The 27,454-nt window shown below is 54.9% G+C and overlaps 1 protein-coding gene across 3 annotated transcripts; it reads left to right on the top strand.

Moving 5' to 3' along the window:
- The first annotated feature begins 1,450 nt into the window (after positions 1-1,450).
- Positions 1,451-27,454, top strand: MIGA2 (mitoguardin 2). Of its 3 annotated transcripts, none has more exons than XM_027616325.2 (16): positions 1,451-1,545; positions 4,142-4,368; positions 5,245-5,455; positions 7,192-7,304; positions 8,184-8,301; positions 8,688-8,821; positions 14,670-14,787; positions 16,287-16,387; positions 16,986-17,101; positions 18,261-18,333; positions 18,501-18,587; positions 23,010-23,108; positions 23,452-23,586; positions 24,294-24,347; positions 25,121-25,237; positions 25,460-27,454. In XM_027616325.2, exons 2-16 carry the CDS (start codon positions 4,273-4,275, stop codon positions 25,664-25,666), a joined length of 1,779 nt encoding a protein of 592 aa, XP_027472126.1. In that variant the 5' UTR covers positions 1,451-1,545; positions 4,142-4,272; the 3' UTR covers positions 25,667-27,454. The 3 variants fall into 3 exon arrangements, with proteins under 3 accessions (XP_027472126.1, XP_027472127.1, XP_027472128.1); XM_027616326.1 differs by having other exon boundaries at positions 1,487-1,545; positions 4,187-4,368; positions 25,460-25,666; XM_027616327.2 differs by lacking the exon at positions 1,451-1,545 and having other exon boundaries at positions 4,241-4,368; positions 5,168-5,455.

Raw genomic sequence — 27,454 nt, 5'->3', positions numbered from 1 at the left:
AGGTTCTCTCTTGCCTTGGGGTCACAGCCTGTGCTGCTCCTGGAATGCTCAGTCCTCTCCCCTTTACCCAGCTAATTCTTGCTCATCCTTCAGGTTTGCGTCTGGACATCCCTTTCTTTTCGCAGCCTCTCACCTCCCCCTGCAAGCCCAGGTGTCTCCTAGTCTCCCCACATTCCTGAGTTTCTCCCATCAGAGCAACTATCACACAAGGTTGTAATTAAGTATCTGCTTCCTCTGAGCTCCCTGGGGGCACCATGTATCTTGTCCACCACTGGCACACAGATATATTAGTTGTCAAATGAATGAAGGAATGCGACCTTGCTAATAATTATATTTTAAAACAGCTCTTAGCAGGGGCACCTGGGCGGCTCAGTCAGTTAAGCGTCTGCTTTCGGCTCAGGGCATGATCCCAGGATGGAGCCCCATGTCTGGCTACCTGCTCAGCAGGGAGTCTGCTTCTCCCTCTGCCCCTCCTTCTGCTCCTTCTCTCTCTTTTGCTCTCTCTCGCAAATAAATAAAATCTTAAAAAACAAAAACCAGACAAACAGCTCTTCGCAATTATGAAAGGACTTGCCACACTGTTTTCTCCAAACCTCACCAAAGCCTTGTGACTTGGGCAAGGTAGGAATTCCACACCCACTTACAGAGGGGTAAACCGCGTGAACTCCAGAGAGCTTAAGTGGCGGGACTTGATTCCAACTCAAGTCAGCCCTATTCCAAACCCAGTGTTTCGTTCGAGGCACCGTTGGGCGGCCGGAAGGTAATCACTTGACTTCGGCTCTCAGGGAGACAATGTCTGGTAGGGGAGATTTGCAAACAGCTCCAAAAGAAAGTGGAGAGTGCCAAGTTTGGTTTAAGAAGATGCTGTGGGAAGTCAGAGGAAGTGGCATTTGAAAATGGGCCCTTTGGGGCGCCTGGGTGGCTCAGTCGTTTGGCGTCTGCCTTAGGCTCAGGTCATGATCCCAGGGTCCTGGGATCGAGCCCCGCATCGGGCTCTCTGCTCAGCGGAAAGCCTGCTTCTCCCTGTGCCTCTCCCTCTTTATCTGCTTGTGTTCCCTCTCTCGCCGTGTGTCTCTCTCTCTCTGTCAAATAAATAAATAAAATCTTTTAAAGAAAGAAAGAAAATGGGCCCTTGAAGGGCGGGCCGAATTTGTGTGGGAACCCGAAAGAGCAGCGAAGCCAAATAGGGCTCAAACCGATCGCAGGTCCCTCCCAGAAAGACCCTTAGAGACCTCATAGCTCCGCCTCAGCCTCTTTAAGGGTGGCCCCGCCCCACTCAGCCACCGGAGTCAATCGAATCCCGACCGCCAATGGGAGGGGAGATCACTTCCGCGCCTCAACCGCACTTAGGGGGCGGAGCAGGAGCCGAGGGAGGTGCGGCCAGGCTGGTCACGTGACCCGAACCAGTGGCCGGAATTCGGCGGCGTTCATTGGGCAAAGGAGGGTCGGCCCCGCGTGAGGCCACGCCCCCCGCGGTGGCCGAGAGGTTGGTTGCGCGGGCGCCGGGGAAGGAGACGCTGCCCTTCCGCAGCGATGGGATCCTGGGTGAGTGGCGCCCCGGGTTGAGCTCGTGCGGTGGGCGACGCGGCAGGGCTCGGGACTGAGGCTTGCAGCGGGTGGGAACCGGGTCTGAGCAAGGAACTGGATGGGAGCGCAGGTGTCCGGGCTCAGACTGACTAGAAGGGCCGGGGTTAGGATAAACAGGTACCCGGGCCGTGGGCGGCGCGAGGGGTGGAACGGAAGGGTACCAGGTTAGGTCGGTGAGGAGATGCCCGGGCCTGGAACGTTGCAGGGTCGCAGGTACCCGAACCGGGGCTAGGAAAGTACCCGAGATGGAGGGAGCAGGTGTGCCGGCCGTGGGTGGCGCCAGTGGGCACCTAGACGATCCTCAAGGATATTCCAGGGGTCGGGCAAGAGAAAAGGGGGCCTGAACTGGGGCTGCGCAGGGCGATGTCCGAGATGAGATGAACAGGTGCTGAAGAAGGGAATATTGCTGAGGTTCAGTGCGGGAGTGCCCGTTACGCATTACAAGTGCTTGGTCAGACTTGCAAGGTGTCTAGGGTGCCATGAACAGAGACTGGGCAGAGGGTGGTTCAGAGGAGTGCCTGGGCTCGGGACATTGCTGGGGTCAGGGAGGGAGGACGGGCTGCTCAGGCCAGACTCATTAATAGGATTGCCCAGGGCAAGGGAGGAGGTTGCCGCTGTGGAAAGTGTGGGTGTCCAAGCTGAGGGTGTTGTAAGTGCCACAGCGGGGGCCAAACGAGGAGGTTCCTGCCCAAGGTCATAGGGTGACTTGCCCAGCTGGGAATGGCGTTGGAAGTGTGTACAGGGTGGGAAACGTTGCTACAGGCTGTCATCATGGAGAAGAGGAGGCTTCTCCCCAGGTTGTGTCAGTGGGGAAGAATAGGGCACGGTTGAGCTGAGTCTGGATCCAACCCTGGAGTGAAGCAGGCTTGGGGGCCAGTGTTGTCACCTTGCACTTGCCACTCTTCCTCTCCTCTGGAGCAGCAGAAGCTGCTCTTGACTCTCCTGCAGGCAAGTAACCAGGCCTCCCAGCCCCGTCTCACGCCTGGAGCACGTGTTCGGGTTCACTGTTGTAGCTCCCTGTGGGCTTCTCACTTGCGCCCAGAAGTCCTTCAGGTGTGGCAAGGAGGAAGATGAGGGAGCTGTAGCAGGCGCCTCAGGGAAACAGCATAGCTTCAGGATCCCTTGCAGCTGAGGTCACATCCCAGCTTGGTCGGTCAGCGAAGTCAATCAGGTTGCTTACGTCTCATGGCCTCAGTTTCCCCATCATAAGCAGTGGTTGTCTCTGAGTGACTTGACTCCCAGCCAGAGCTTGTGGGAAGCCTGGCCTGTAGTGTAAGTGCTGGGGAGATAGTGGTTGCTGATCCTCTGGTGTTCTGAGGCCTGGGCCGGGTTGGGGGGATGAGAGGGCTGGCTTATGATACGAACCCAGGCCCTGACCGCTGGAGGTCACAGCTCAATTCACAGCCTCCTGGCAGGATGTCTCCTACCTTAACAGCATGACCGTTTCCTTGGCCCTAGACTGGGTATTCCCCAACTCTCCCCTCTCATGCACACAGCCCGGCGCTAGATCTACACAGGCAGGATCGTCCATCCTTCCCACTCACTGGGAATAAGCTGTTTCTTGTGCTGCTCCCGTGACTTTGGCCGCCACCCCAGGTTGATAGGGCCTGTTCTGGCCTGTGTATTCTTTCCGCTTGAGGTCCCAGGAGACCTTGAAGGCATCCTTGGTCTTTGTGGTGGCAGTTGGGGAGTGCTCTGCAGGATCTTGGGGACTGGGCAATGTGTGCTCAAGCCATTTATTCACTGACCTTGGAATGGGGAAAGTTGCTCTTGTAGTTTGTGGTTCTGCTGGGGCTTGCCACTTCCTGCCGCATGTCGGGTTTAGCTAAAGGGTTGTATTGAGCACAGAGTCTGAAGTCCAGTAGACCTTGGTCCAAGTCCTGGTGTTACCTCATACTAGCCGTGTAACTGTGGACGCCCCCTGACTTAAGACCCCTCTGAGTCTCACTTTCCTCTTTGGAAACTGGCAGAGATGGGGCGCGGGGCTAGAGAGCATCTCCTTCACAGAACTGTAATGATCCCGTGAAATAACATATGGAAAGAACCCAGTGCAGAATATACACATAGAGTGTAGTAGCTTTCGCTATTTGAGGGAGCACCCTGCAGCTTTCATAATACAGTCCACAGGAAATAAAAACATTCTTGGCTTTGTGGGAGGTGAAAAACATGTAATGATTCTCAGTCAGGGGCCTGACCCTTTTGTGGCCTGAAGTTTTTGTGTAGCCAGTGGACCATGGGTTGAAAAAGATGGTGCAAGTGTGGCACAAAGCCCCAAGTTGGAGAGTGACCTATCCATCTCCCAGGCCTTGGGTCTGTTCTTGGGCCAACATGCCAGAGACGCAGTCTTCTGCTCCTAGGGCTCAGGGCGGGCAGAGGGTATGTGGGACATTTGGCTGCCTTCCTGCTGGTGGTTGCAGAAGGCGGGGGCCTGATTTCAGGCCTGGTGTTCCAGAGGTGGGCTTTGCTCCCTCCTCATCCCCCAGAGCACTCTTACGGGCGTTTTGCTGTGCTCACATGAGCATATCCTTGTCTGACTTGGTCATCTGTCTCTCAGCTCTGTGGAAGGACCCTCTGGTATGTGTGTCCCTGTCTTTCCGAGGCGTGGATGGTGCCTGGGACCCAGCCAGCAGCCAGTTGAAGACATTTTCCTTGGGAGCTCTTAGACCCGAGGGTGCTGGTCCTGCCATGGCGTTCCGGAGGACTGAGGGCATGTCCATGATCCAGGCGCTGGCCATGACGGTGGCCGAGATCCCTGTGTTCCTGTACACGACCTTTGGGCAGGTAAACGTTGGGATGGGTTGTGGTCCTGCCTTTACCCCTCTGGCCTCTGAAACACTGAGCCACTCATCCCAGGGTCTCTAGCCTTTGGGAAAGCCTGTCTCTCATTATTGCCCCAGGCTTCTGGGGTCTTCTCTTTGCGCAGAGTGGGAATGACTAGGTGAGGAGTCTGGAGTCCCAAGCCCAGCCTTCACCCTGGGGCTGTGTGAACTCTTGGCCTCCGTGTTTCAGTCTCTCAGAGGGGTCAGTAATGCCCTCCCTGCCAACCTCAGGTGTTTGTGGCTGACCAAGTCTGCTGTGTGGGGTGCAGCCCCACGTGAGGGGCTCCCAGTTCAACAGGCAGAGAGTGAGGAGCAGGGAATTGTACAGATGGGGCAGTTAGGTGGAGGGAATGTTATCAACTTCAAGGAGTCATTAAGAAATGGGGTCAGGAGACCGAGGTTCGATTTCTGACTCCCCGTCACCTTGAGCACGTGTCTTAACCTATGTGAGCCTCCGAGTCTCACCTGGAAAAGGACAGGCATTCAGCCAGGGAGTGCAGGTAAAATCCTAGCTCTGTGCCTGGCATAGTAGGGGCTCAGTCACTGTAGCTGTTAGAATCACAACCGATGGAGTGAGGGACACCTGCTGGGCCCTAGATGTGATCTCTTTGGCATTGCCATTTTGCTGTCCCCAACCTCTTTACGTCCCCGTGGTCCACATTTCAGAGGTGCTGGCCCGGTGCCTCCTCGGGGGGGTGACTGCCTCTCATTCCTGGTCAGCAAATGGACCCCGAGTGCCTGAGGCCTCCTGTGTCCCTCAGGTGCTCCCCAGCACAGCTCTGCCCACCTCAGCTCCTCCGGGGAGATGTAGCCCAGCCGCCTCCCTCTTTTCCTGCAGTCTGCCTTCTCCCAGCTGCGGCTGACACCGGGCCTGCGGAAGGTCCTTTTTGCCACAGCCCTGGGCACGGTGGCCCTGGCCCTGGCCGCCCATCAGCTGAAGAGGCGACGGCGGAGGAAGAAGCAGGTCGGCCCTGAGATGGGAGGGGCATATCTGGGCACGGTGCCCCTCCCCATCCTCATGGCCAGGAAGGTCCCGTCGGTGAAGAAAGGTAGGTGGTGAGGCACTGGGGGAGGGCCTGACCTGGAGTCAAGTCCCAGCTGGGCCCCTGGTCCCTGTCGGATCTTGGGCTAGTGACGTCCTCTCTCCAAGCTGAGTTCCCCTCCGGGAAGCGGGGATGCAGCAGACCCTTCCCTGAGTCATCACCAAGTGAGGGATTTGGTGGGTGATGCAGCCAGATGCGCACGTCCTGTCAGTGGCAGCAGTTGTCAGTATCTGAGGACCCCTTGGGAACACCCGCGTCCAGAGGGGGCCTGGCAGGATGCAGCTCCTCTGCTCAGGGAGGGAAGCCCCCTGGCTCAGGAGCAAGAAGGGCCATGTGGTTCCTGAGCCAGATGGTATTCTCTCCATTCCCTCCCGCTTTTTTTTAAAAGTTAAGTTCAGCCTTTTGAGCATACAGTTTTGTTTTTGTTTTTTTTAAAGATTTCATTCATTTATTGGACAGAGAGAGACACAGCGAGAGAGGGAACACAGGCAGGGGGAGTGGGAGAGGGAGAAGCAGGCTCCCCGCTGAGCAGGGAGCCCGACGCGGGGCTCCATCCCAGGACCCTGGGATCATGACCCGAGCCGAAGGCAGACGCTTAACGACTGAGCCACCCAGGCGCCCTGAGCATACAGTTCTTTATGGAATTTTGTGTAGCACCTGGAGTCCTGTATTTACACCACGTCGAGAACTGTACCACTGTGCTCTCAATCCCCACATCCTGTGTGGTCAGCGCCTCTCTCCTCTCCCGCCAGCCCCTGGTAGCCTCTGAGCCATTTTGTGTCTGCTGGTGCGGCTTTCAAAACCCTTACAGACCCTGTTCATTTTGTAACCCAGCAACCCAGTGTTTGCCACGCCTGAATATCATGGATCTCTTCCCTGGGCAGGAAGTCCTCACAGGCTCACATCTTGGGAGAAACCTGGTTTGAGAAGCAAAAATCCCCCTTGGGGCGCCTGGCTGGCTCAGTTAGTAGAACGTGCAACTCTTGATCTCAGGGTCATGAGTTCAAGCCCCACTTTGGGCATGGAGCCTACATTAGAAAAAAAAAGAAGAAGAAGGAAAAATCCCCTTAAATGAAAATGAATTTTAGTTGTGAATTAGCATTGCAAAAGGGAAGTTTTCTCTTTACAGCTGGAAAAAGAAGTTTTAAGACTAGTCTAGAGCAGGCCCTGAGAAGCACTGATGTAGCTGGGTTTCTGTGTGCACGGGCCCCTGGGACCACCTGGATCTGCTCCTGTGGCGACCTCTCGCTTGCCTACCCCGTCCCACCACCACCACCTCTGGTGTTACCTTCTTTTCCCTTCCCTACTTTTCTCACTTAAAAAAAAAAAAAAAGTTTTATATTTAAAGAAGCCATTGTCTCAAATTCTTTTTGGAAGGAGGAGAATTCCAAATCAGTCAATCAGCAACGCAGGGGAGACTGAGTGAGAAGTAGGCGGAGAAGTCGCCAGACCTTGTTCTCCGGCTTATCTGGCAGGTCCGGGGCCTTCTGGGCCAGGCCCGGGGCCTTCTGGGCCAGGCCCTGTGCTGGGCGACAGGGATACGGTAGTGAGCAGGATGACAGGCAGAGGAGTAGCACTCTGCTAAGCGCACGCACGAGGGCGCTCTGCCGTCCCCTTGACTTAGAAGGGTATGTAGGGCAAGCTCCCAGGTGAGGAGGGGGAGGGTTGTCTGGAGGTGGGAACAGCCTGTGCAAAGGCCGCACTCGAAGGCTGCGTGACCCTTGCCCTCCTGTTGCTCGCAGGCTACTCCAGCCGGAGGATGCAGAGCCCCAGTAGCAAGAGCAACGACACTCTGAGTGGCATCTCCTCCATCGAGCCCAGCAAGCACTCAGGCTCCTCCCACAGCTTGGCTTCGGTAAATAGCCAGGGCAGGGCACCAGGGACTTTGAGCTCAGGCCCTGGTACCGAGGAGGCTCTAATCTCTGCCCTCGGGGAGCTGACAGACTGGAAGGAAGACAGGAGAGATTTCCTTCGGTCTCTCATCTGTCCACACAGGCTTTCCGTGATTGTCACTGATCACTAACCGAGGGCCAGGCTTCGGTGAGAGAGAGGTGGATAGGGGCAGAAGAGAGGTGGGTGGTCTCTTGTGGGGAAGAGACTTGTCTATGAAAGTTCATTCATTTGTTCGTCAGACACGGAGCAGGCGTCTGCTTTGTGCCAGGGACTCTTTTGAAGATAAAGAGATAAATGAGACAAAGAGAAGTATATTTTCTCCTGGGGAGTGGCTTTGGGCTCCTTCGTTCATCTAGTGACCCCTTCGTGCAGTGAGCTCTGAGCCCGGCTCTGCCCTGGGAACCCAGGGGTGAGCAAGAGAGGGCTCTTGCCCTGGCGGAGCCCACATCCCGGCAGGGCGAGAAGCGTGGTGAGCATGGGCCCTGCCCTGTCCTGTGGTGGTGGGAGCTCCCTCAGTCTTCCTAGTCTGCCCAGTCACAGAGTGCCAGAGCAGGGAGTGGGCCCCGGACGGCTTCTGTAGGAAGCTGCTGGTTCCTGGGATGGCCACTGGTCTCTTTCCTCCCACTTCTGCAGTTTCTGTAAAAGTGCCACCGGGTGCTTAAAGTTGGTGGGACCAGGCCCTGCTGAGGGCTTGGCCGCGTGCCGGGGGCTGGCTTCAGGGATGGTCTTAAGAGAGGGTGTGTGACATAGGACCAGGCAGTGGGAGGGGCTCAGGTCCTACAAAGGGTCTGGGAGGGCCTTACCCCCTTGCCCTTGGGTCCTTGTGCTGCTTGGTGCCCAGATGGTAGCAGTGAACTCATCCAGCCCCATGGCTGCATGCTCGGGACCATGGGACACCGGAGGGATGGAAGAGTCTGTGACTACCAGTGATGGCAATGCGGAGAGTCTCTACATGCAAGGTACTGGCCAGGAGGCCAGCCATGGGGCCTCTTCCGGGGCAGAGTTGGGGGAAGAATGGCCTCCTCCCGGGAGCCCAGGTTGGACTCAGGACACCTTCCCAGGTGCTGGTTTGCAACCCCATTCCCGACCCCAAAGCCCTCATTCGGGGGTTTCTAGCCATTTGTGGATAGGGGACAGTCTCTGGGAACAAATCCGGTCTGAATGGCGGCCTGTAAACTGAGCCGCCTTGGAAAAGTGACTAGGAGCCGGCTCACACAGTCCTGCCCGTTTCTACCCTTTCGTGTCCTCCTGCCTCCTTGCCTCTCTGACCCCATCTTGAGTGTGGGGCCCGGCTGCTCTCCTCTGCCGAGGTCAGACTCTCCCTTGTCTTCCCGCCCGTGCTCAGGCATGGAGCTGTTCGAGGAGGCTCTACAGAAGTGGGAGCAGGCGCTGAGCGTGGGGCAGCGAGGGGACAGCAGTACCCCCACGCCAGGGGACAGCCTGCGGAACCCCGAGGCTGCTTCGGAGGTACTGTCTGAGGTAGGTTGTCCTCCCATGCGTCCTTCTTAGCTCCCAGCCATGGAGAAGGTTGGAGGGGGGGGGCAGAGAGGCAGCCCCGCCTTCTGCTGGGTGGTCCCTTGTGCTCCTGGATGGTGGCAGTTCCACCAGGTGACGTTCCACCAGGATATCAATCCACCCAAGGAAAATACACACGTAAGGTGCTTAGCACATGCCTGACGCATGTGGTAATCACTCAGTAATCCAGGGGATGATCACACCCCAGTCCCAACTATGTGAGGAGAAGGTGCATTTTATGAAGGACTGGCGGGAAGTAGCCTGTGTGCAGCTAAGTGGATCTCACAGCCTTTGTCTTGTCCTTTCTTTAGACGTTTTTTTTTTGTTTTGTTTTTGCACTGTCAGTATTTATTTCAATATCAGAAAAGAGAAATAAAGTGAAAAAAAGCTAACATTAAAAAATATTTGTGTCCTGGATGGACGTTTACTGAAGCATTATCTTGTAACGGTGAAAAACCAGAAAAAACTGGAAACGATCTGCGTGCCTATCCGTAGGGGTCTGGAGTATGATACTAGGGAAATCTGCGTAGGCTGATAGGCTGCTGTCTCCACAGTGTGTCATCAAGTGAAAAAAGCAAGATGTGGAATGCGTATAGTGTGACCCGTTGTGTATACGTGTTCAGAAAGACATCTATCCGTGCATACGTGTGCGAATGTGTAACTTCTGGTGTGTATGTGCGTTTTTACTTTCCTCTGGACAGATAACTCAGGAAACTGTTAACAGTGATCTGTGAGGATTGGTTCGACAGGGAAAGGTGGAAAAAGGCTTTTATTGTACTTTATTGTTTGGCCTCTCTAGTTTCTAGCTATGCTTATGGGCAGGGTTTATACGGGTGGTAGGATTGTGGACTGTTTCTGTTTTAGTCTTTATGCTTTTATGTATTAAAAAAAAAAAAAGCCCTATGAGCTCCTGGCCTCTGCTGGAGCGAGGACAAAGTTGGGGCTCTTTGGGGTGCACTCTGATAGTATCTGGAGAGTCCGTCAGGATCAACTTTAGGTGTTAAAAGGGGAGGTTAACCTAGGGAATTGGTTGCACAGGTGAGGAGTGTGTCCAGAGCTTAGGATTCACAGAACCTAGAACCATGGTGGGGGATAACCAGCAAGCGTCGCTCCAGCTTGGGTGGGGCGGGGCAGTGATATGTGTGAGGCAGGACTGGGAGGGGCGTTTGTCTGCCCATTGCCCCATCCCATGCTTCCTCCACCAATGCCTCTGTGGGTCATGAGCCAGTTGGCAGGGGAGCCTGGGAAACACTTTGCAGCACCTGGATGAGGACTTGCCTGGCACAGCTGGTAACAACTTGAAGGTATGGTGTCCTGTACCCCAGCTGGGAACATCAGCTCAGAGCCTGCGACACAAGCAGGAGCATGGTAGCTACAGGACGGAGGACATCGGAGACATGCCCCCAGAGGGTGACAAAGCCTCCGGTGCCCAAGGGCACAGCTGCATCAGGGATCCGCTATCTGTGGGCAGACAGCAGAGGCCTGCAGGAGGGTTTTAGGTCATGGAAAGGAAGGGAGACAGCTCTATTTCCAAAACGGTATCGATTGCTAATACTACATCTTGAAATTCTAGAACTTTCATTGATCTTATCGTGAAAGCAATGAAGCATTCCTCACAGAATAGTGAGAACTACAGATATAGAAAGGAGTGGGGGAGGAAAGTGTCCAGTCTTTGATCTTTGATCGGTGGCTCATGTTGTATGATGAGGCCCTCGGCCTCCCTGAGCACTGGGGCCCTTGGCGGGATGCCACGGCCAGCCCTAGGATCCTGGTGCAAAGTAGGTGCTCAATAAACGATCTCTATAACCCTTCATCCAGACACAACTGCTTGGTGTCCTTCCGGGCATTTTTCTATCCTAAAAAGAAATTTTTTTAACAGGTTTATTGGAATATTACTCATATACCATCAAATTCATTTCAGTTCAATTCTGAATTGTACAATTCATTGGCTTTTAGTATATTCGGAGTTGGGTGTTCATCACCACAATTAATTTTAGAACACTTTCATCATGTTCCCATGGAGTCCCATATGCTTCATCAGACACTTTCCATCAGACACAACCCCAGCCCTCCCCTCATCTACTTTTCGTTTCTATGGGTTGGCCTGTTCTGGACATTTCTATAAACGGACTCATAGTTAGTGGCCGTTTATGACTGGCCCCTTTCCTATAGCATAATGTTTTCAAGGTTCATTCTTGTAACTTGGATCACTACCTCATTTCTGTTTATCGCTGAGTAATACTCTATTGTATGGCTGGACCGCATTTTATTTATCCATCCATCGATGGGCATTTCGGTTGTTTTTACTTTGTGGCTCTTATGAGTAATGCTGCTATGACCATTTTGTGTGCAAGTTTTTGTGTGGACACATTGTTTTTAGCTGCCTTGGGTGTACTACGGTTAGGAGTGGAATTGCTGGGTCCTAGGATAATGCTACGTTTGACATTTGGAGGAGCCACCAGACCATTTTCCACAGCAGCTCCACCATTTTACAGGCCCACCAGCAGTGTAGGAGGGTTCTGGTTTCTCCACAACCTCGCCAGCACTTGTTTTCATCTGTCTTTTTGGTTCTAGCTGTCCTGGTGGGTGCAAAATGGTTATGTCATTGTAGTTTTGATTTGCATTTTCCTGGGTTAACAGCGTGGAGCTTCTTTGCATGTGCTTGTTGGCCATTTGTATGTCTTCTTGGAAGACACGTCTGTTCAGATCCTTTACTGTATTTTCAATTTGGCTATTTATCTTTTTTTTTTAAATGATTCAGCAATTTGATATATTACTCAGGGCTCATCACCGTAAGTGCCCGCTTCATCCCTTTATCTGTTCCACCCGTTCCCCCACCCAACTCCCTCATCTGGCATCCACCAGTTTGGTCTCTATATTTAAGAGTCTGTTTTTTTGTTTGTCTCTTTTTCTGTTTGTTCGTTTGTTTTGTTTCTTAAATTCCACATATGAGTGAAATCATATGGGATTTCTCTCTCTGACTTATTTCACTTAGCATTATACTTTGTAGATCCGTCCATGTGGTTGCAAATGGCAAGGTTTCATTCTTTTTTATGGCTGAATAATATTCCGTTGTATATATATACCACTTCTTCTTTATCCATTCATCTGTGGATGGATACTTGCATTTACAGTAGCCAAGATATGGAAGCAACCCAAGTGTCTATCCACAGACAAGTGGTTATGTCTTTTTAGTATTGAATTGTAAGGGTTTTTTTTATATATTCGAGATATAAGTCCCTTATCAGAGATAGGATCTGCAGATACTTTCTCCCATTCTGTGGATTGTCTTTTCACTTTCCTGATGGCATCCTTTGAAGCACAAAAGTTTTTTTTTTTTAATCTTTTGTATTTTTTTTTTTAATTTTTTAATTTTAAGTAGGCTCCACAGCCAGCGTGGAGTACAGACTCACAATCCTGAGATCAAGAGTTGCACACTCCTCCGACTGAGCCAGCCAGGCACCCCTGAAGCACAAAAGTTTTTAATTTCAATGAGTTCAGTGTATCTTTTCTCTTTTGTCCTTTGCGCTTTGGGTGTGACATCCAAGAAACCGGTCCCTAACCCAAGACCACTTCTCCGAGAAAGAGCGCACAGACCTCTGCCAAAGCTACGGGGCTGTGCCGGCCTCACTGTGCAGGGTCAGGTCCTATCAGAGAATTGAGCAAAGCGGATAGTGGGTCCCGGGGTTCCATGGGCTCTGCTGGGGCTCTAGCTGAGTGAGCTGAGCCACTTAGCATCCTTAAGTTTTCTCTGTGAATCGGGGTCACAGCCATGCCAGCCTTCAAGGATGCTGCAAGGCTGAACAGCAAGGTGCCTGGTCCAGGGCGAGCACTTGGTGCAAGAACCATTTCCAGCATTGGGGAAATGGTTGGGACAGACCACATCTCCTGTCCTCCTCTGAGCTCTTCTGGCTCTGTCCCCAGTGGCCTCAGGCCTAAGCTGGCCCCCGGCCCCTCCCCTGGGGTCTGGTTACATACAGGTGCAGGATCTGGCAGCCTTGGTAGAAAACAGAGTTGGGCCTACCTGTGCCTGGCCCCTTGGCCTAGAAGCTCCTGGGATCAAAGGTGCAGTGCCTCCTCCTTCCCACGTACCAGCCTGGAAGCCAAGGGCAGGGGGAAGTCACTGAACCACAGGCTGTTGTGTCTTTGGTACAGTACTTTCCCAAGCACACACGGTTCATAGTAACAGTGGAATTGGAACCCAGCTCTTTCTGGGATCCTGTCTGCCTTCTTATTATAATGACAGTATTATCATCGTACACATTATGTTAAATATGTATATGTTACATGTTACATATTATGTGTATTATAGTATACTTTGTTATATATACGTTATATACTATATCATAGTGATTATTATATACTGTATCATAATGATTATTTTATACTATATGATAACACTTACTGGTCATCACCACAGGCCAACCTTGTGGGAAGGACTTTGCATACCTTCTCTCCGGCATGTTTTCCCTAAAATCCTAGGAAGTAGGTACTCTCATGTCAATTGATAGGTAAGGAAACAGAGGCTTAGAATGAGGAAGTAATTTACTTGAGGCCATACCGTTTGGAACTGGTGGTGCTGGGCTCAGGGCCCAGGTCAGCATTGTTCAGTAGGAAGCCACATAGCTCATTTAAAATTTCTTAGAGACCATGCTAAAAAGCAAAAAAGAAACGGGTAAAATCAATTTTAAGAACACATTTTATTATTTGTTTATTTCAAGTAGGCGGGCCTTGAACTCACGACCCCAAGATCAAGACCTGAGTTCAGATCAAGAGTCGGATGCTTGGGCGCCTGGGTGGCTCAGTTGGTTGAGCGACTGCCTTCAGCTCAGGTCGTGATCCTGGAGTCCCGGGATCGAGTCCCACATCGGGCTCCCTGCTCAGCAGGGAGTCTGCTTCTCCCTCTGACCCTCTTCCCTCTCGTGCTCTCTGTCTCTCATTCTCTCTCTCTCTCAAATAAATAGATACAATCTTAAAAAAAAAAAAAAAGAGTTGGATGCTTAACCGACTGAGACACCCAGGCTTCCCTTAATAATAACGTTTTATATAATCTAGCATATGGAGTCTATTATCATATCAACATGTGATCAACATGGAGCATCACTGAGCTATTTTATTTATTTATTTAAAGATTTACTTATTTGAGAGAGAGAGACAGAGATAGCGGCAGAGACAGCGAGAGAGAGCATGAGCAGGGAGGAGAGGGAGAAGCAGGCTCCCCGCTGAGCAAGGAGCCTGTTATGGTGCTTGTTCCCAGGACCCGGGGATCCTGACCTGAGCTGAAGGCAGACGCTTCACCGACTGAGCCACCTAGGTGCCCCTTGTTTTATTTTTAAATATTTGTTTATTTGACAGAGAACGCACACGCTCAGAATGGAAAGGGGCAGAGGGAGAGAAACTCAAGCAGACTCACTCCCTACTGAGAACGGAGCCTGACGTGAGGCTTGATCCCACGACCCTGAGATCAAGACCTGAACCGAAACCAAGAGTCAGACACTTAACTGACTGAGCCACCCAGGCGCCCCTGAGAAATTTTAGAGTGTTCTTGTTTGTCGTTTCTGGGTACTAAGTATTTGAAATCCGGCCTGTGTTTATACTTAGGGCACATCTCTGCTGGGACAGACCACATTTCAACTGCTTGTTCGCTTTATGTGGCTGGTGACTCCTGTATTGGGCAGCTCAGGTCTAGACATGTACTCTTGCTGCTGGGCCCCAGAGCCTGCTCCCCTTTTCCCCCCATCAGTGGTGAGGGGGGACCATAGGCCTGGGGAGTGTGGAGGGCCTGGGTTGATGTTCATTGTTTTCCCGGCAGCCAGAGTCACAGCGAAGGGAGTTTGCAGAGAAGCTGGAGTCCCTGCTGCACCGGGCTTACCACCTGCAGGAGGAGTTTGGGTCCACCTTCCCAGCCGACAGCGTGCTGCTGGACCTTGGTGAGCTGGCCTGGTTGCAGGCTGGAGTGGGGCGGGGTGGGGGCAGGGTGGAGGTGGGAGGTGGCGAGAGAACTGGGGTGTGGCTCCCTCAGAATCCTCAGAGCCTTTGGACCTCATTCGATCAGTGCCTTATTTGTAGGTGGGGAAACTGAGGCCTTAAGGGTTAGGCGTTTTGTTTAAGATTTTATTTATTTGTGAGAGAGAGAGCACAGAGGGAGAGTGAGGGAGAAACGGACTCCCTGCTGAGCAGGGAGCCCAACGTGGGGCCCAATTCCTGGACCCTCGGACCATGACCTGAGCTGAAGGCAGACGCTTAACTGACTGAGCCACCCAGGCACCCCTAAAATTTTATTTTTAAGTCCTCTCTACACCCATAACCCAGAGATCAGGAGTCACATGCTGTACCGACTGAGCCAGCCAGGCGCCCCAGAGGTGTTCTTTTATATGTAGAAGGCAGGAGCAGGGCTTGACGAGGCCCCGGGAGTCCCCGGACGCTGTGCCTCGGCCCATCCCCTGGGGAGAAGGCCTTCAGGTGTGTGTGTCAGCATCTCCCCTGTTGAGTTCCAGGCCTTTGGTTTGAGCCCTTTTCTGTGGCACCAGGTAGGCAGAAGGGATGGCTCATGGAGGTTAGTCGAAAACAGCACTTGCTGTTGCTCCTTCCCCCCCTCCCCCGCCCCCGACTGAGGTCAAGGTACGTGACATCAGGGAGAGAGAATGAAGCTGTTAGCTGGATGGCCAGTGTTCTCCTGGTGCCCACGGTGTGCCAGACCCCCTGCAGTGAGTGGACCCTGGGACCCTTCTTTGGGTGCTGTCAGCCGACTCCTGTGTCCAGCTCCCCAGCTCTGCCGGTGGTGACACAGGCCTGGCAAGGGCCGGCTACAGCGACACACCCTCCCACGGCCTGTCCCCGAGTGGCTTTACCTGAAGAGGAACCCTGGCCTACTCTGGCCTCCCCGTGTGGCAGAGAAGGCTGGTGGGGCCTTGAAGGCCATGGTCTCTGCTTATCTGTTCGACAGACCTTTCCTGAGTGCCCTCTGAAGGTCCAGACTCCCACAGCCCTTGAGCGGGTGAGTCTAGAAACACTGAGTCAGTGGCCGGTGCGTTCCCTTGAGCTCTCTGTCATCAGTGGCTAAGTTTCCGTTTGTCAGAGAGGGGAATCAGCTTGCCCAGGGTCACACAGTACAGCAGAGCCTGCCTGTGCAGAGTTCATGGGCCATCGGGCCTCGGGGTGCAGCTCTGTGGCCGTGGGCAATCCCCCTCAGGAGCCCCCTTCCATACCTAACTGTGCCCACCTCCAACGATGCTGTAGCATCGAGAGAAGCCATTCATTTGGGGCGATGAGCCTAGAATCTTCACGCATACGTGTTCAGTACACAGGAGCCGTGGGATCAGCGGCAGCAGCTGGCCCAGAATCCGGTCGGGCGCTTTGCATGCGTGCATTCCAAAAAGCCGGTGATTTTGGAGTCTCGGCTCAGCCCTTCTCTTCCTGCTCTTCCCAGAGAGGACCCTCATGTTGCCCCTGACCGAGGGCTCCCTGCATCTACGGGCGGACGATGAGGACAGCCTGACCTCCGAGGATTCCTTCTTCTCTGCTACCGAGGTGGTGGGGGGCGGGGTCGAGGGGCAAAGAGGGAGGGTGGGGTGGAGTGAAGCCCGGGCCCCTGTGGGACTCTCACCATGAGCACTCGGTCATGGGAAAGCGAAGGCATTTCCTCTGAGAGGAGCAGAATTTGGCAGTCCCCAATTGCCGCTCCCCGGGGACCCCATGCACTTGCCCGGGACAGGGAGGCGTGAGAAGCCATGGGTCCTGGGTCCTGTGGGTGAGGGTCGGGGTCTCCACCCCCGTGGCTCCAGCGCACACTGACCTCTCCCTTCTTAGACTGCATGCTCATTGCTTGGCATTAGTCTCCTGCCACGGCCACGTGTGCCAGGCCCAGCCGCCTGCCTGGCGTGAGAAGATGTGGGCACCTGTCCAGTAGATGGTCCCTTTGGGTTGGGCCCCTGGCGGAGATGGGGCTGCTGAGGGCCAGAGCCGGACTCAGATTGAGGCCTCTTGCCTGTTGGGTCAGTGTTCCCTCTGGCATCCCCTCTGAGAGGTTGTCCTCTAGGGCGTCCCCTGGACAGGCACCCTCACCCCTTGGGATGCTGCTGACACAGGCGGTGACACCACCTTCCTCTTCCTGTGCGCCCTCCCGCAGCTCTTTGAGTCCCTGCAGGCAGGAGATGACCTGATCCCACTCTCCAGGCCGGCTGCCGCTTATGAGGAGGCCCTACAGCTGGTGAAGGAGGGGAAAGTGCCCTGCCGGACCCTCAGGCGAGCGTGTAGGGAAGGAGGCGGGGAGCAGAGGCAGGTGGGGCGGGCCCTGTGCCCCTTGGAGTGCTCGGTGAGGACCGTGGTGCTCTGGCAGCAGCTCCTGCCCGAGCCGTGGAGGGTCTAGAAAGGCCTGGAGTTCAAAGACAGGCAGGCCTACAACTAACAACCGCAAATTAATATAATTAATTAGTTAAATAATAATTGTTTCTACTTATTCTAAATTTTTTTTTAAAGGTTTTATTTATTTATTTGAGAAAGAGAGAATGAGAGAGAGAGAGCACGAGAGGAAAGAGGGTCAGAGGGAGAAGCAGACTCCTGCTGAGCGGGGAGCCCGATGTGGGACTCGATCCCGGGACTCCAGGATCATGACCTGAGCCGAAGCAGTCGCTTAACCAACTGAGCCACCCAGGCACCCTCTACTTATTCTAAATTATCACAGGGATCTAACCACAGAAACACAGTGGGCTCTCTTCCAAAGCCCTGTGTCCTGAAGTAATCCATCTTAGCGGCAGCCCTGAAGCCGGGCCCTGGGGGACACACAAACCTGATTTCTTCCAGGTTCTGCCACTTCCGAGCGTGTGGCCCTGGACAAGTTGCTTAACCCTCCTCAGCCTCAGCTTCCTCATCTGTGGCATATTTAGGTTTCTGATCTATCTTAAGTTAATTTTGCTGTTTGAGATGAAACTCAGAACTTGGCTTTTGGCCATGACTCTATATTTAAGTACGTGTGTTTAAAGTTCACTGACTGAAAATGGTTGAGAGTCCTGGTTACCAGTGTGAATGAGGGGAGCCAGACTGGGGCGGGGGAGGCCTGCAGGTGCCCCAGAATGGCTGACAGCTGGGAGCAGGTAGGTCGTTCCAGTCCTCTGCCAGTGAGGGTCCTTTGCTGGCTGGGGCCTGAAGGAGGCCAAGGTCAGCCCGACTCCCAGGGCCCAGACCCACCAGCTGCGCTCAGTGCCACTGAGGACAACACACCCTCAGAGAGCGTCCAGTCAGCCTCTTCCCTTGGGTTTGGGGGGCACCGAGGCCTAGAGGAAGGCAGGCACTTGCCCAAGGTCATACTGCCCGGCCAAGATAGGACCACTCGGGGCTCCACCCTGACCTGGAGGGCATTGCTGGGTAGGTCCCAGGGGGAGTGACTGACTGTGTTTCTCCTCAGGACTGAGCTGCTGGGCTGCTACAGTGACCAGGACTTTCTGGCCAAGCTGCATTGTGTGCGGCAAGCCTTTGAGGTGCGTGTCAGGGGCGCCTGGAGAGGACAGAGCCGGGGCTGGGGTAGTCGGGCAGGTCTGCCAGGCCCTGCTACCACACCCGGTTCCTCTGCTCAGATGGATCACCTGCCTGCCCCATTCCAGTGACATCTCGGCCAGCTTGCTCCCCTCCCTTCCTCGTTCCTTAGGGTCTTCTAGAAGACAAGAGCAACCAGCTTTTCTTTGGAGAGGTTGGCCGGCAGATGGTGACGGGCCTGATGACCAAAGCTGAGAAGGTAGCTTTTTTCAAGTTTTCTTCCCACCTTGCCTTTTTTTTTTTTTTTTAAGATTTTATTTATTTATTTGACAGAAACACAGTGAGAGAGGGAACACAAGCAGGGGGAGTGGGAGAGGGAGAAGCAGGCTTCCCGCTGAGCAGGGAGCCCGATGTGGGGCTCAATCCCAAGAGCCTGGGATCACAACCTGAGCCGAAGGCAGAGGCTTAACAACTGAGCCATCCAGGCGCCCCGCCACCTTGCCTTTTTTAATTTTAATTTTTGTAACTTTTATTTGGTTCTGTTTAAAAAAAAAAAAAAGGCAAGCAAGCCCGGAATGCGTGGGTGGCTCAATCAGTTAAGCGTATGTCTGTTGATTTTGGCTCAGGTCATGATCTCTGGGTCATGGGATTGAACCCTCGACCGGGCTTCCTCTCCTTCTGCCCCCCTCACCACCCCGCTCGCACTTGTGCCCTCTCTCTGTCTCAGATGAATAAATAAATCTTAAAAAAGAAAAACAAAAAACAATTTGCAATCAAGCTGAGGAGCTTTGACTTCATCCTGAAGGCTCTAGAGGAGCTGGGAAAGGCTTAGGGGGCATTTCCTGTGCTGATTCTGAAAAATACGGGTCTGTATTGCTTTTTATGTCTGAGGCTACTGTCACCAGGTTTTATACAATTCAGCGGCTCCAAAATGCAAACCTTAGAAGGTCTCCCTGAACCTGCCAGAGGGAGCCACTGCCCCAGTCTGCTGTGTTTCTCCTGCCCGGTTTCATGGACTAACCCTTGAACATGGTTATACAATTCCCAAGGTTCCCTCCAGACTGTTCTGCAGCTCTGTTTTGTTGTGTAAGAGTGGATCTTGTCCATCGGTCCACATCAGTGGATGCAGTCCCTTTTTTTTTTTTTTTTTTAAAGATTTTATTTGACAGAGCGAAAGCAGGAACACAAGCAGGGGGAGCGGGAGAGGGAGAAGCAGGCTTCCCGCCGAGCAGGGAGCCCGATGCGGGCCTCGATCCCAGGACCCTGGGATCATGAGCTGAGCCAAAGGCAGATGCCAAACGACTGAGCCACCCAGGCGCCCCGATGCAGTCACTTTTATCGATGGCGTGGTAATTCCTCGGGCAGGCTCACTGTGGTTCATCTGGTCCTGCAGTGGAGGGCCATTTGGGTTGTGTTGGATTTGCCACTGTCACACTGCTGTTATAATCCATCTGTTACAGACCTCTTAGGGACCTGTGGTTTTCTGTGGGGCAAAGCCCAGAGGTGGCAGTCCCGTGTCTCGGGCATATCTGAGTGTTGCCAGTCTAGTCTCGGAAATGGCTTAACAGCCACAGTGCCTGCCCGCGGTATAATCGTGTGTGTGTCCTTACATGTCGCCAAATGCAAGGCATCGGTGACTGGACGTTAGTAACCCTTTTAATCTATGTTATCCATTCTTTCGTGTTTCTTTGATTGTTAATAAGGCTGCATGAATTTTCATGTTATTGGCCACTTGTTGGCGCAAAGCCCTTGAAAACACCTCTCCCCTGAGTCCTTTTCACCTCACCCATCCAACTAGTGGTTCTAAAACGCACCTCTGGGGTGCCCAGCTGGCTCAGTCGGAGGAGCATGAGACTCTTGATCTCGAGGTCATGAGTTCGAGCCCCACGTTGGAGGTAGAGATTACTTAAGTAAGTAAACTTTTAAAAATAAATAAATAGGGCGCCTGGGTGGCTCAGTTGGTTAAGCGGCTGCCTTCGGCTCAGGTCATGATCCTGGAGTCCCGGGATCGAGTCCCACATCGGGCTCCCTGCTCAGCGGGGGGTCTGCTTCTCCCGCTGACCCTCTTCCCTCTCGTGCTCTCTGTCTCTCATTCTCTCTCTCTCAAATAAATAAATAAAATCTTTAAAAAATAAATAAAAAATAAAACGCACCTCTGACCTCGTCACCCAGCTGCCTGAAATGTTCCCTTGCTCCCACTGTCCTTGAGGTAAAGACCAAACTTTGTTTCGTGGCCGGCTGCCATGCACACTTTGCCCTGTCCAGACTGAAGGGCTCAGGCTTTGTTTATTTGTTTTAAAGATTATTTATTTGAGAGAGAATGAGCGAGCAGGGGAGGAGGGGCAGAGAGACAGGCAGACTCCCCACTGAGTGGGGAGCCCGCTGCAGGGCTTGATCCCAGGACCCTGAGCCGAAGTCAGATGCTTACCTGACTGAGCCACCCAGGCGCCCCGAAGGGCTCAGGCTTTTAGTGTATACCCATACCAGACTTTCTCCCTGATCTGGGCCTTTGCTTGGTCTCTCCACACCTGTAACACTGTTGCTCGATGCTGTTGTCCTTAAACTACTTTATTGTAAACACACACGCAGGAGTATAAAGTATATATCTATAGGATTTAATGAATGAAAAAGTGAATCCCTGTGTACCCAGCACCAAGGCTAGGAGGTGGGACTTATACCAGTGCCTAGAAGCTCCCCGGTCCCCCTTCCTTCCCCTTCTCCTTGGTTCCCCGTCTTTTAAGTCCCTGCTAGCCACCTCTGTCCCCAGGAGGGCTTCGCCAAGAGCCCTTGGGTTCACCCCGCCAGCGTGGCCCCATGACCCGGCATCCTGTTGACAGGATGCTCTCTCTCACTCCTTGCTGAGCTCCCTAAGGGCCAGGACCGCAGCCGCACCAGCATAGGTGTGTGCCTGGCCCAGGGCCTGGCATGGGGCGGGTGCTCCGTTAAGTGTTCATAATTATTCTTCCAGCAGCTGCTGTTTACCCAGCAACGAACCCAGCGCTTTATTCGCGTTTCTTCTAGTAGCTCTTTTGGTCCTGACTGCAGTCTCCACTCGGTAGATAAGGAAACCAAGCCTGGGGAGGGCCAGGGGCTTGCCTGGATCCCTAAGTGAGGGAAGGGCAGAGTTGGCATTTGAACCCAGGTTGGCCTGACCTCAGCTGTGCCCTTGGCCTGTTCTCTGGTTCTCTGTGGCCTCCCAAGACAGTGAAGGAACAAACAAGTGAAGGAAGGGCCGGTGAGGCTAAAGTGGGTGTCAGGCGCTTAGCAGAGGTCTGTTCTCTGTGGCCGCTCCCCAAGGGGCCTGGGAGGTGCAGCTGCCCTCGCTCTGCCCCCACCCCAGTGTGGGATGTAGGTTTCATGAATGGCTGGGTAGCAGCTCTGGAGAGCGGAGCCTGCACTCAGCCCTGGGACTGGCGCAGGGATGAATGCCCTGTCAGACTGTTGCAGGCAGGCGGAGCCGGGGCGGGCCCCCGGGGAGGGTGCTTGTTCTGTGGGCAGCACCTAGGCTCTGAACTTGCGAGGTCAGGCCCCGTTGTCGCTGTGTGTCCACGCGCCGGACCTGCGCCCTCTCTAAGCCTCCTCTCCTCCTGCGTTCGTGGGCATGTCTCTGGGGACCTTGTGAGATGGTGTCAGACGTGCTTGGCCACCAGCCCTCATCTTCATCGTTCTCCTTTACATGTGAGGAAACTGAGGCTCGGCGGATTAAGGCGTGGTCTGGGCTCATCCTAGCAAATTCTCTTTAAAACTTAATGAAAATAGGTGGTTTTTTTTTTTTTAATGATTACAAAAATATTCATGCTTATTTTAGCAAAACCCAAAAGACACATAAAAACAAGAAGAAAACTTGTCCCCCACTCCACCATGTTCCCATTTTGGTGAACACCTGTCTGGTGGCCCCTCCACCCAGGGTTCTGTGTCAGCTCCTGGCTCTTGGGCACATCATTGATCTCCCAAAGCCTCAGTATGCCTTTCTATAAAGTGGGTGTACTAGTGGACCATCCCTCTTAGTACCGCCTGAGTTAGATGCATTGATCCATATGAGAACAGACCCTGGTCCCCCCTTAGCTTCCCTCGTCCGTGAGTGCACATCTGCGTGTGCACATCCACATGTGCACAGCGTATCACAAGCCCCAGCTGAACCTCCCGGCCCCAGAGAGCGCAGGATCTCTTCTGTGTGCCGAGAGTAGCAGCAGGTCTTAGACACTATTCATCCAGGCACTGGGCTGATCGTGTTACGTGCACGAGCTCACTGACTCCCCCAGAATAGGGCCAGGAGTGTGGGCCGTAGCTTCTCCCATTTCACCAGTGACACCCAGGGGCATGGAGATTTTAATCTTTGGTTGCTTGACTCAACCTCCTGTCCGCACGCATCTTTGCAAAGTGAGCTCATGCTGTCGTGTGTGTGCATCTCTTGGGAGGCATTTGGTACTCAGCTGTGAGTTTATCTGAGACGTTGCGGCCTGTGCTGTTGTCGGATCTCTCCTGGACGTGCCCCGGTCTCCGAGAGGCATGTTGCTGTGGGCAGAGGACACTTCTTGCCCCGTTTTCTCCATGGCCGCCACTCAAGGATCGACCTCAGCCCTGCCTTGGCTTGTCCATCCACAGGCCTGTTCCTGTGGATCTTGTCCAAGTGAGTCTTATAGCCTCTCATGACCAGAATAGGCTGTGCTTCTCCCCACAGAGCCCCAAAGGCTTCCTGGAGAGTTACGAGGAGATGATGGTCTATGCCCTGCGGCCCGAGACCTGGGCCACCACACGGCTGGAGCTGGAGGGCCGTGGGGTGAGTTGGTTTATGCTGAGCCCCAGTGCCGTGGGGTCCCTTATACCCAAGATCCTCAAGCGGTGTGGGGGGGGGGGGGGGGGGGCGGTGCCGGTGCGGAGCTCTGCCTTGATTCCGAGGCCTGAGATGGGCCCATCGCTGCTGCTAGCCCTTGGTTCCTGCCCTGCCGTGGGCCCCGGCTGTGGGGGACACAGCCCCAGCTGCACCCCATTGTGACCCAGAGATGTGCCCACTCACCCATGCGTTCCCACCCAGGCCCCCACGCACCTGTACCTCTCTGGACTTGGTCTTCCCATCTGGACAGTGGGCCTGCAGCCTTCAGAGCATCCCTGCCCTCTCACAGGTGGTGTGCATGAGCTTCTTCGATATTGTGCTGGACTTCATACTTATGGATGCCTTCGAGGACCTGGAGAACCCTCCATCCTCGGTGCTCGCCGTCCTGAGGAACCGCTGGCTGTCAGACAGCTTCAAGGAGACGGTGGGTGGCTGCCCTCCGCATCCAACACACATACTCATGTCACCCCATGCCTTGGCCCAGCCTCTGCTTTCCTTTGGGCACCGAGCCTGGGCCCCCCACCCGGCAGGCAGCAGGCACGCCACTGGGCGGGTTCCTCTCCCCTGCGTAATGTGCAGCTCCCGAGTCTGGGTAGACCAGGCATCTGCTCTGCAGCAGCTTCCCAGGGGGACCCCGTTGTTCTCTGCACCCGCGTAGGACCCGCATGGTGGGCGTTGTCCTTCTGCATTGTGGTCTCTGTTAATTCTACTCAGTTTTAATGCATCTTACTGAGTTAAAACAGGAAAAAGAAAGGAACAGCAGAGGAAGTTGAGTGTGGGGCCCTGTGGGGCAGGCGTGACCTGGGGCTGGTCTTCACGCAGTTTGCAGGCGGTGACCGTGGACCCCCACAACCTCTGAATGTGGTGGGGTGTGGGGTCATGGCCATTTTACAGAGAAGGAAACTGAGGCCTGGAGAAGTTCAGTGGCTGGTCCAGGGGCCCCGCAGCAGTGTTAGAATCAAGTTCAGGTTTAGGTGTGGCCGGTTCCTAACTGAGGGGAGGGAATCAGCAGAGCTCAGGCACCAAGCCGCATCTTTCTGCTTGGGGTGGTGGGAGCTGGGGGACACAGATAGAGGCTGCAGGCCCGGCCTGTCCTGCTGAAACCTGGGTGGGGTCCCATCTTTGGTTTAGGCTCTAGCCACTGCTTGCTGGTCAGTCTTGAAAGCCAAGAGGAGACTGCTGATGGTGAGTGACCCCCTCGGTCCCCGGGCATGGTACCCACCTCAGCTGACCCACCGGCATGCCCTGGCTCTTGGTCTGGGGGCAGGGGCGGGTGGGGGGCGTGGGCAGAAGAATGGGGCTGGTGCAGGGAGGTCTTGCTAAGCCCCCAGGCCCTGTCGTACCTCTTGGCCTCTGCCACAGCTCCTGCCGTTAGCTCTCCCTTGACCAGGAGGACCTCAAAGACACACATGGGTCTGCTTCATCTCCTCCCCAGGACCCCGCACAGCACGGGGCCATGGGGAAATGTGGAAGGACTCAGAGGGGAAAGGGCATCCTTGAGGGAGGAAAGGCCTGCGCAAAGTGGTGGCAGCTGGCTTGGTAGAGGCATCTGGTGGGGGCAGGGTGCCCCGGGAGCAGGCAGAGCAGCCTCCCTCCCACCCCCAGGCCGCTGTTAATCTGCTCTCCCAAGCAGGGACTGGCAGCTCTATCTGGGTGCGATCCATTCTCCCCTCTGCCAGCCAGGCTTTGCTGCCCGGCTGATACCAGCTGCCACTGCCAAGTACACTGGGCACTTCCTGTGCTGAGCCCAGCCCACCCCCTCCTCGTGCAGTCCTCATAGCAACCTCGAGGTTACCCCATTCTGCAGAGGTGGAGGCCCCTGTTACTTGCCTGGGGTTACCCAGCAAGCATACGACTGAGCCAGGCCTCCCTCCAAAGCCCAACTGTTCGCTAGGCCCCCAGGGCCCGGCCGCCTCCCCCGGCTGGCGTCCCAGCCCTCAGCTTCGCTACCCTTGCAGGTGCCCGATGGCTTCATCTCCCATTTCTACTCCGTATCGGAGCACGTTAGCCCCGTCCTAGCCTTCGGCTTCCTCGGACCCAAGCCCCAGCTCTCGGAAGTCTGTGCTTTCTTCAAGGTAAATGGAGGGCGTGGCCTGCCTGGGCTGTCGGGCGCACGCGGGTTGGGGGGTGCCTGGAGGGAGGCCAGCCCACAGGGGTCTGCAGGAAGCACTGGGAGGGCAGAGCCTGCGGATGGGGTGGGGCTCCGGTAGCCAGGGCGGGGCTCTGGGTGGTCTCGAGGGCATCTGTGCTGGGGGGACGGGGCCCGAATCCGGGCCCACGCCAGCCTTGCCCCCCAGCACCAGATCGTGCAGTACCTGAGGGACATGTTCGACCTGGACAACGTGCGCTACACCTCCGTGCCGGCCCTGGCAGACGACATCCTGCAGCTGTCCCGGCGCCGCAGCGAAATCCTGCTTGGCTACTTGGGGGCGCCAGTGGCCAGCAGTGTGGGCCTGAACGGGGCACTGCCCCGAGAGAATGGGCCCCTGGAGGAGATGCAGTAGCGGCGGGTACAGGCTTGGGGAAGGGGGCTGCCTGGGCCTCGTCCGCCTGGGCGATGGCCATGAGAAGGTCTTCTCCTCCCCTCCTTTGGGTTGGCATTGAAGGGCCTGGGGATCCATGGCCATCAGCAGGGGCAGAGTCTGGGCCTGGGTGGCCAAGGGTGATTGCCCCTGACCTTGTCCCTCCTCATCATTTGGGAATCCCTGCCAACTGCCTTGGAGAGGGTTGGAGCCCCTGGGAGCCCGCCTGACTGCCCTCAGCTATCCCTGGGGGAAGCGGCGGCTGGACCAGTGACCTGCAGGGCCCGAGGGAGAGGAAGGAGGTGGGGGAGAGGGGGTGGCATTGTGAGGAGAGGTGGGACAGGCAGACCCGGGATGCCCTTGGTGTGGGACCCCAAAACCTCCCCCCACCCCAGGGCTGCTGATGAGGGGGGCTGGGAAGGAAGAGGTGGAAGATGGGGGTGGCAGGGCTCTGGGGTGAAGGCCACGATGTCCTGAGCTAGAAGGAACCTGGGCTAGACAGTCTCTGGCTGCCCAGTCACACTGGCCCCCACCCCTGCCACCACCCTAGAGAGTTTGCAGCTCCAGAAAGTGAGGGTGGGGTCACAGAGTGCCTGGGGAACACCTTGGGAGCTGGCAGGCCTGGACCATCCAAGGGTGGGACAGGCCGGGTCTACTTTCCTTGTGCTCAAGTCTGGGCAGGGACTGGGCCCTTGGCGAACCCAAGCACGAAACCAGAATGCTGTCTTCTGACATGCCCTCCTCCTGCCAAAGACTGTCATTTCTCTTCCCCTTTTGCCACCACCAAAGACGGAGGAGGTGGGGCTGGTCCTCCCGCCCACCCACCTGCCTCTGTGAGCCTGTACCCCCCTGGGTGGTGCTAGGGCTGAGCTGGAGGCTCTGACCAGGGCTCATCTCAGGCCCGTTGCCTGTGCTGCCATTGGTGGGGGCCCAGGGACCACATCAGGGAGGTCAGAGGACACACAGGGCTGGACCGAATCCCCTGCCCTCATTAGGACAGGAAACTTTGCCGGGCACTTTGCCTTTGGCTCGACGCACAAATGCTCTAGCTGTGCAGTGGCTGGTCCTACAGCTGTCCCCACATTGTCCCCACATTGTCCCCATGTCTGCGGGGTGCTGTCAGCCCTGCAGACTTACTTCTCTCACAGTGTTTTCACTGGAGGTGGGATGTTTTATTTATTGCCTTAACACTTTATTTTGAGGTTCTGCCCCTTTCAGGCCGAGAAGCCACCCAGAGACACTGAGGCCTCTTTGGTCTCCCTACTCCGGAGGACTGGCTCCTCAGACCAGGGCCCCTCTCCCCTGAAAGGCAGAGGGGTCCCGGGAGGGAGAGAGAGGAGAAACACAGAGGGATGGTGTGGGCCCGGCCCATCAGCTCGGAGCTCATTCCCCCTACCTGCACGCTCCCTCCTGTTCCCCAGACTGGGGGGCCCAGTGTTGAGCCAGGGCTCCGGCTCCAACGCCCGCCCTCTGAGGTTGGTGCCCAGGAAGGAGCAGCCTCCTGGGTGGGAAGGCCTGGGGTGGCCCTCCTCCCTTCCAGCCCCACATTCAGTTCATTTGCACTTACCCCGCGCTATGAATGTCATCTTGAGCCTGGGCCCCGGCCACTCTGATTTGCTCACAAATCACTCAGAGTGGCATTTTCATCTTGTCTTTGTTTACACGTCCATGCACTGCCTTGGGCACTTGATTTGTTGCAGCTTCCAACTTTTGTATGGTAGAGTGTGTGTGCATCGACTTCCAAATAAATGATTTAAACAATGTCCTTCC

Source organism: Zalophus californianus, chromosome 13, assembly GCF_009762305.2.
Source record: "Zalophus californianus isolate mZalCal1 chromosome 13, mZalCal1.pri.v2, whole genome shotgun sequence".
NCBI lineage: Eukaryota > Metazoa > Chordata > Mammalia > Carnivora > Otariidae > Zalophus > Zalophus californianus.
Note: the sequence above shows the minus strand (reverse complement) of the source record. Positions and strands in the feature narration are given on the sequence as shown.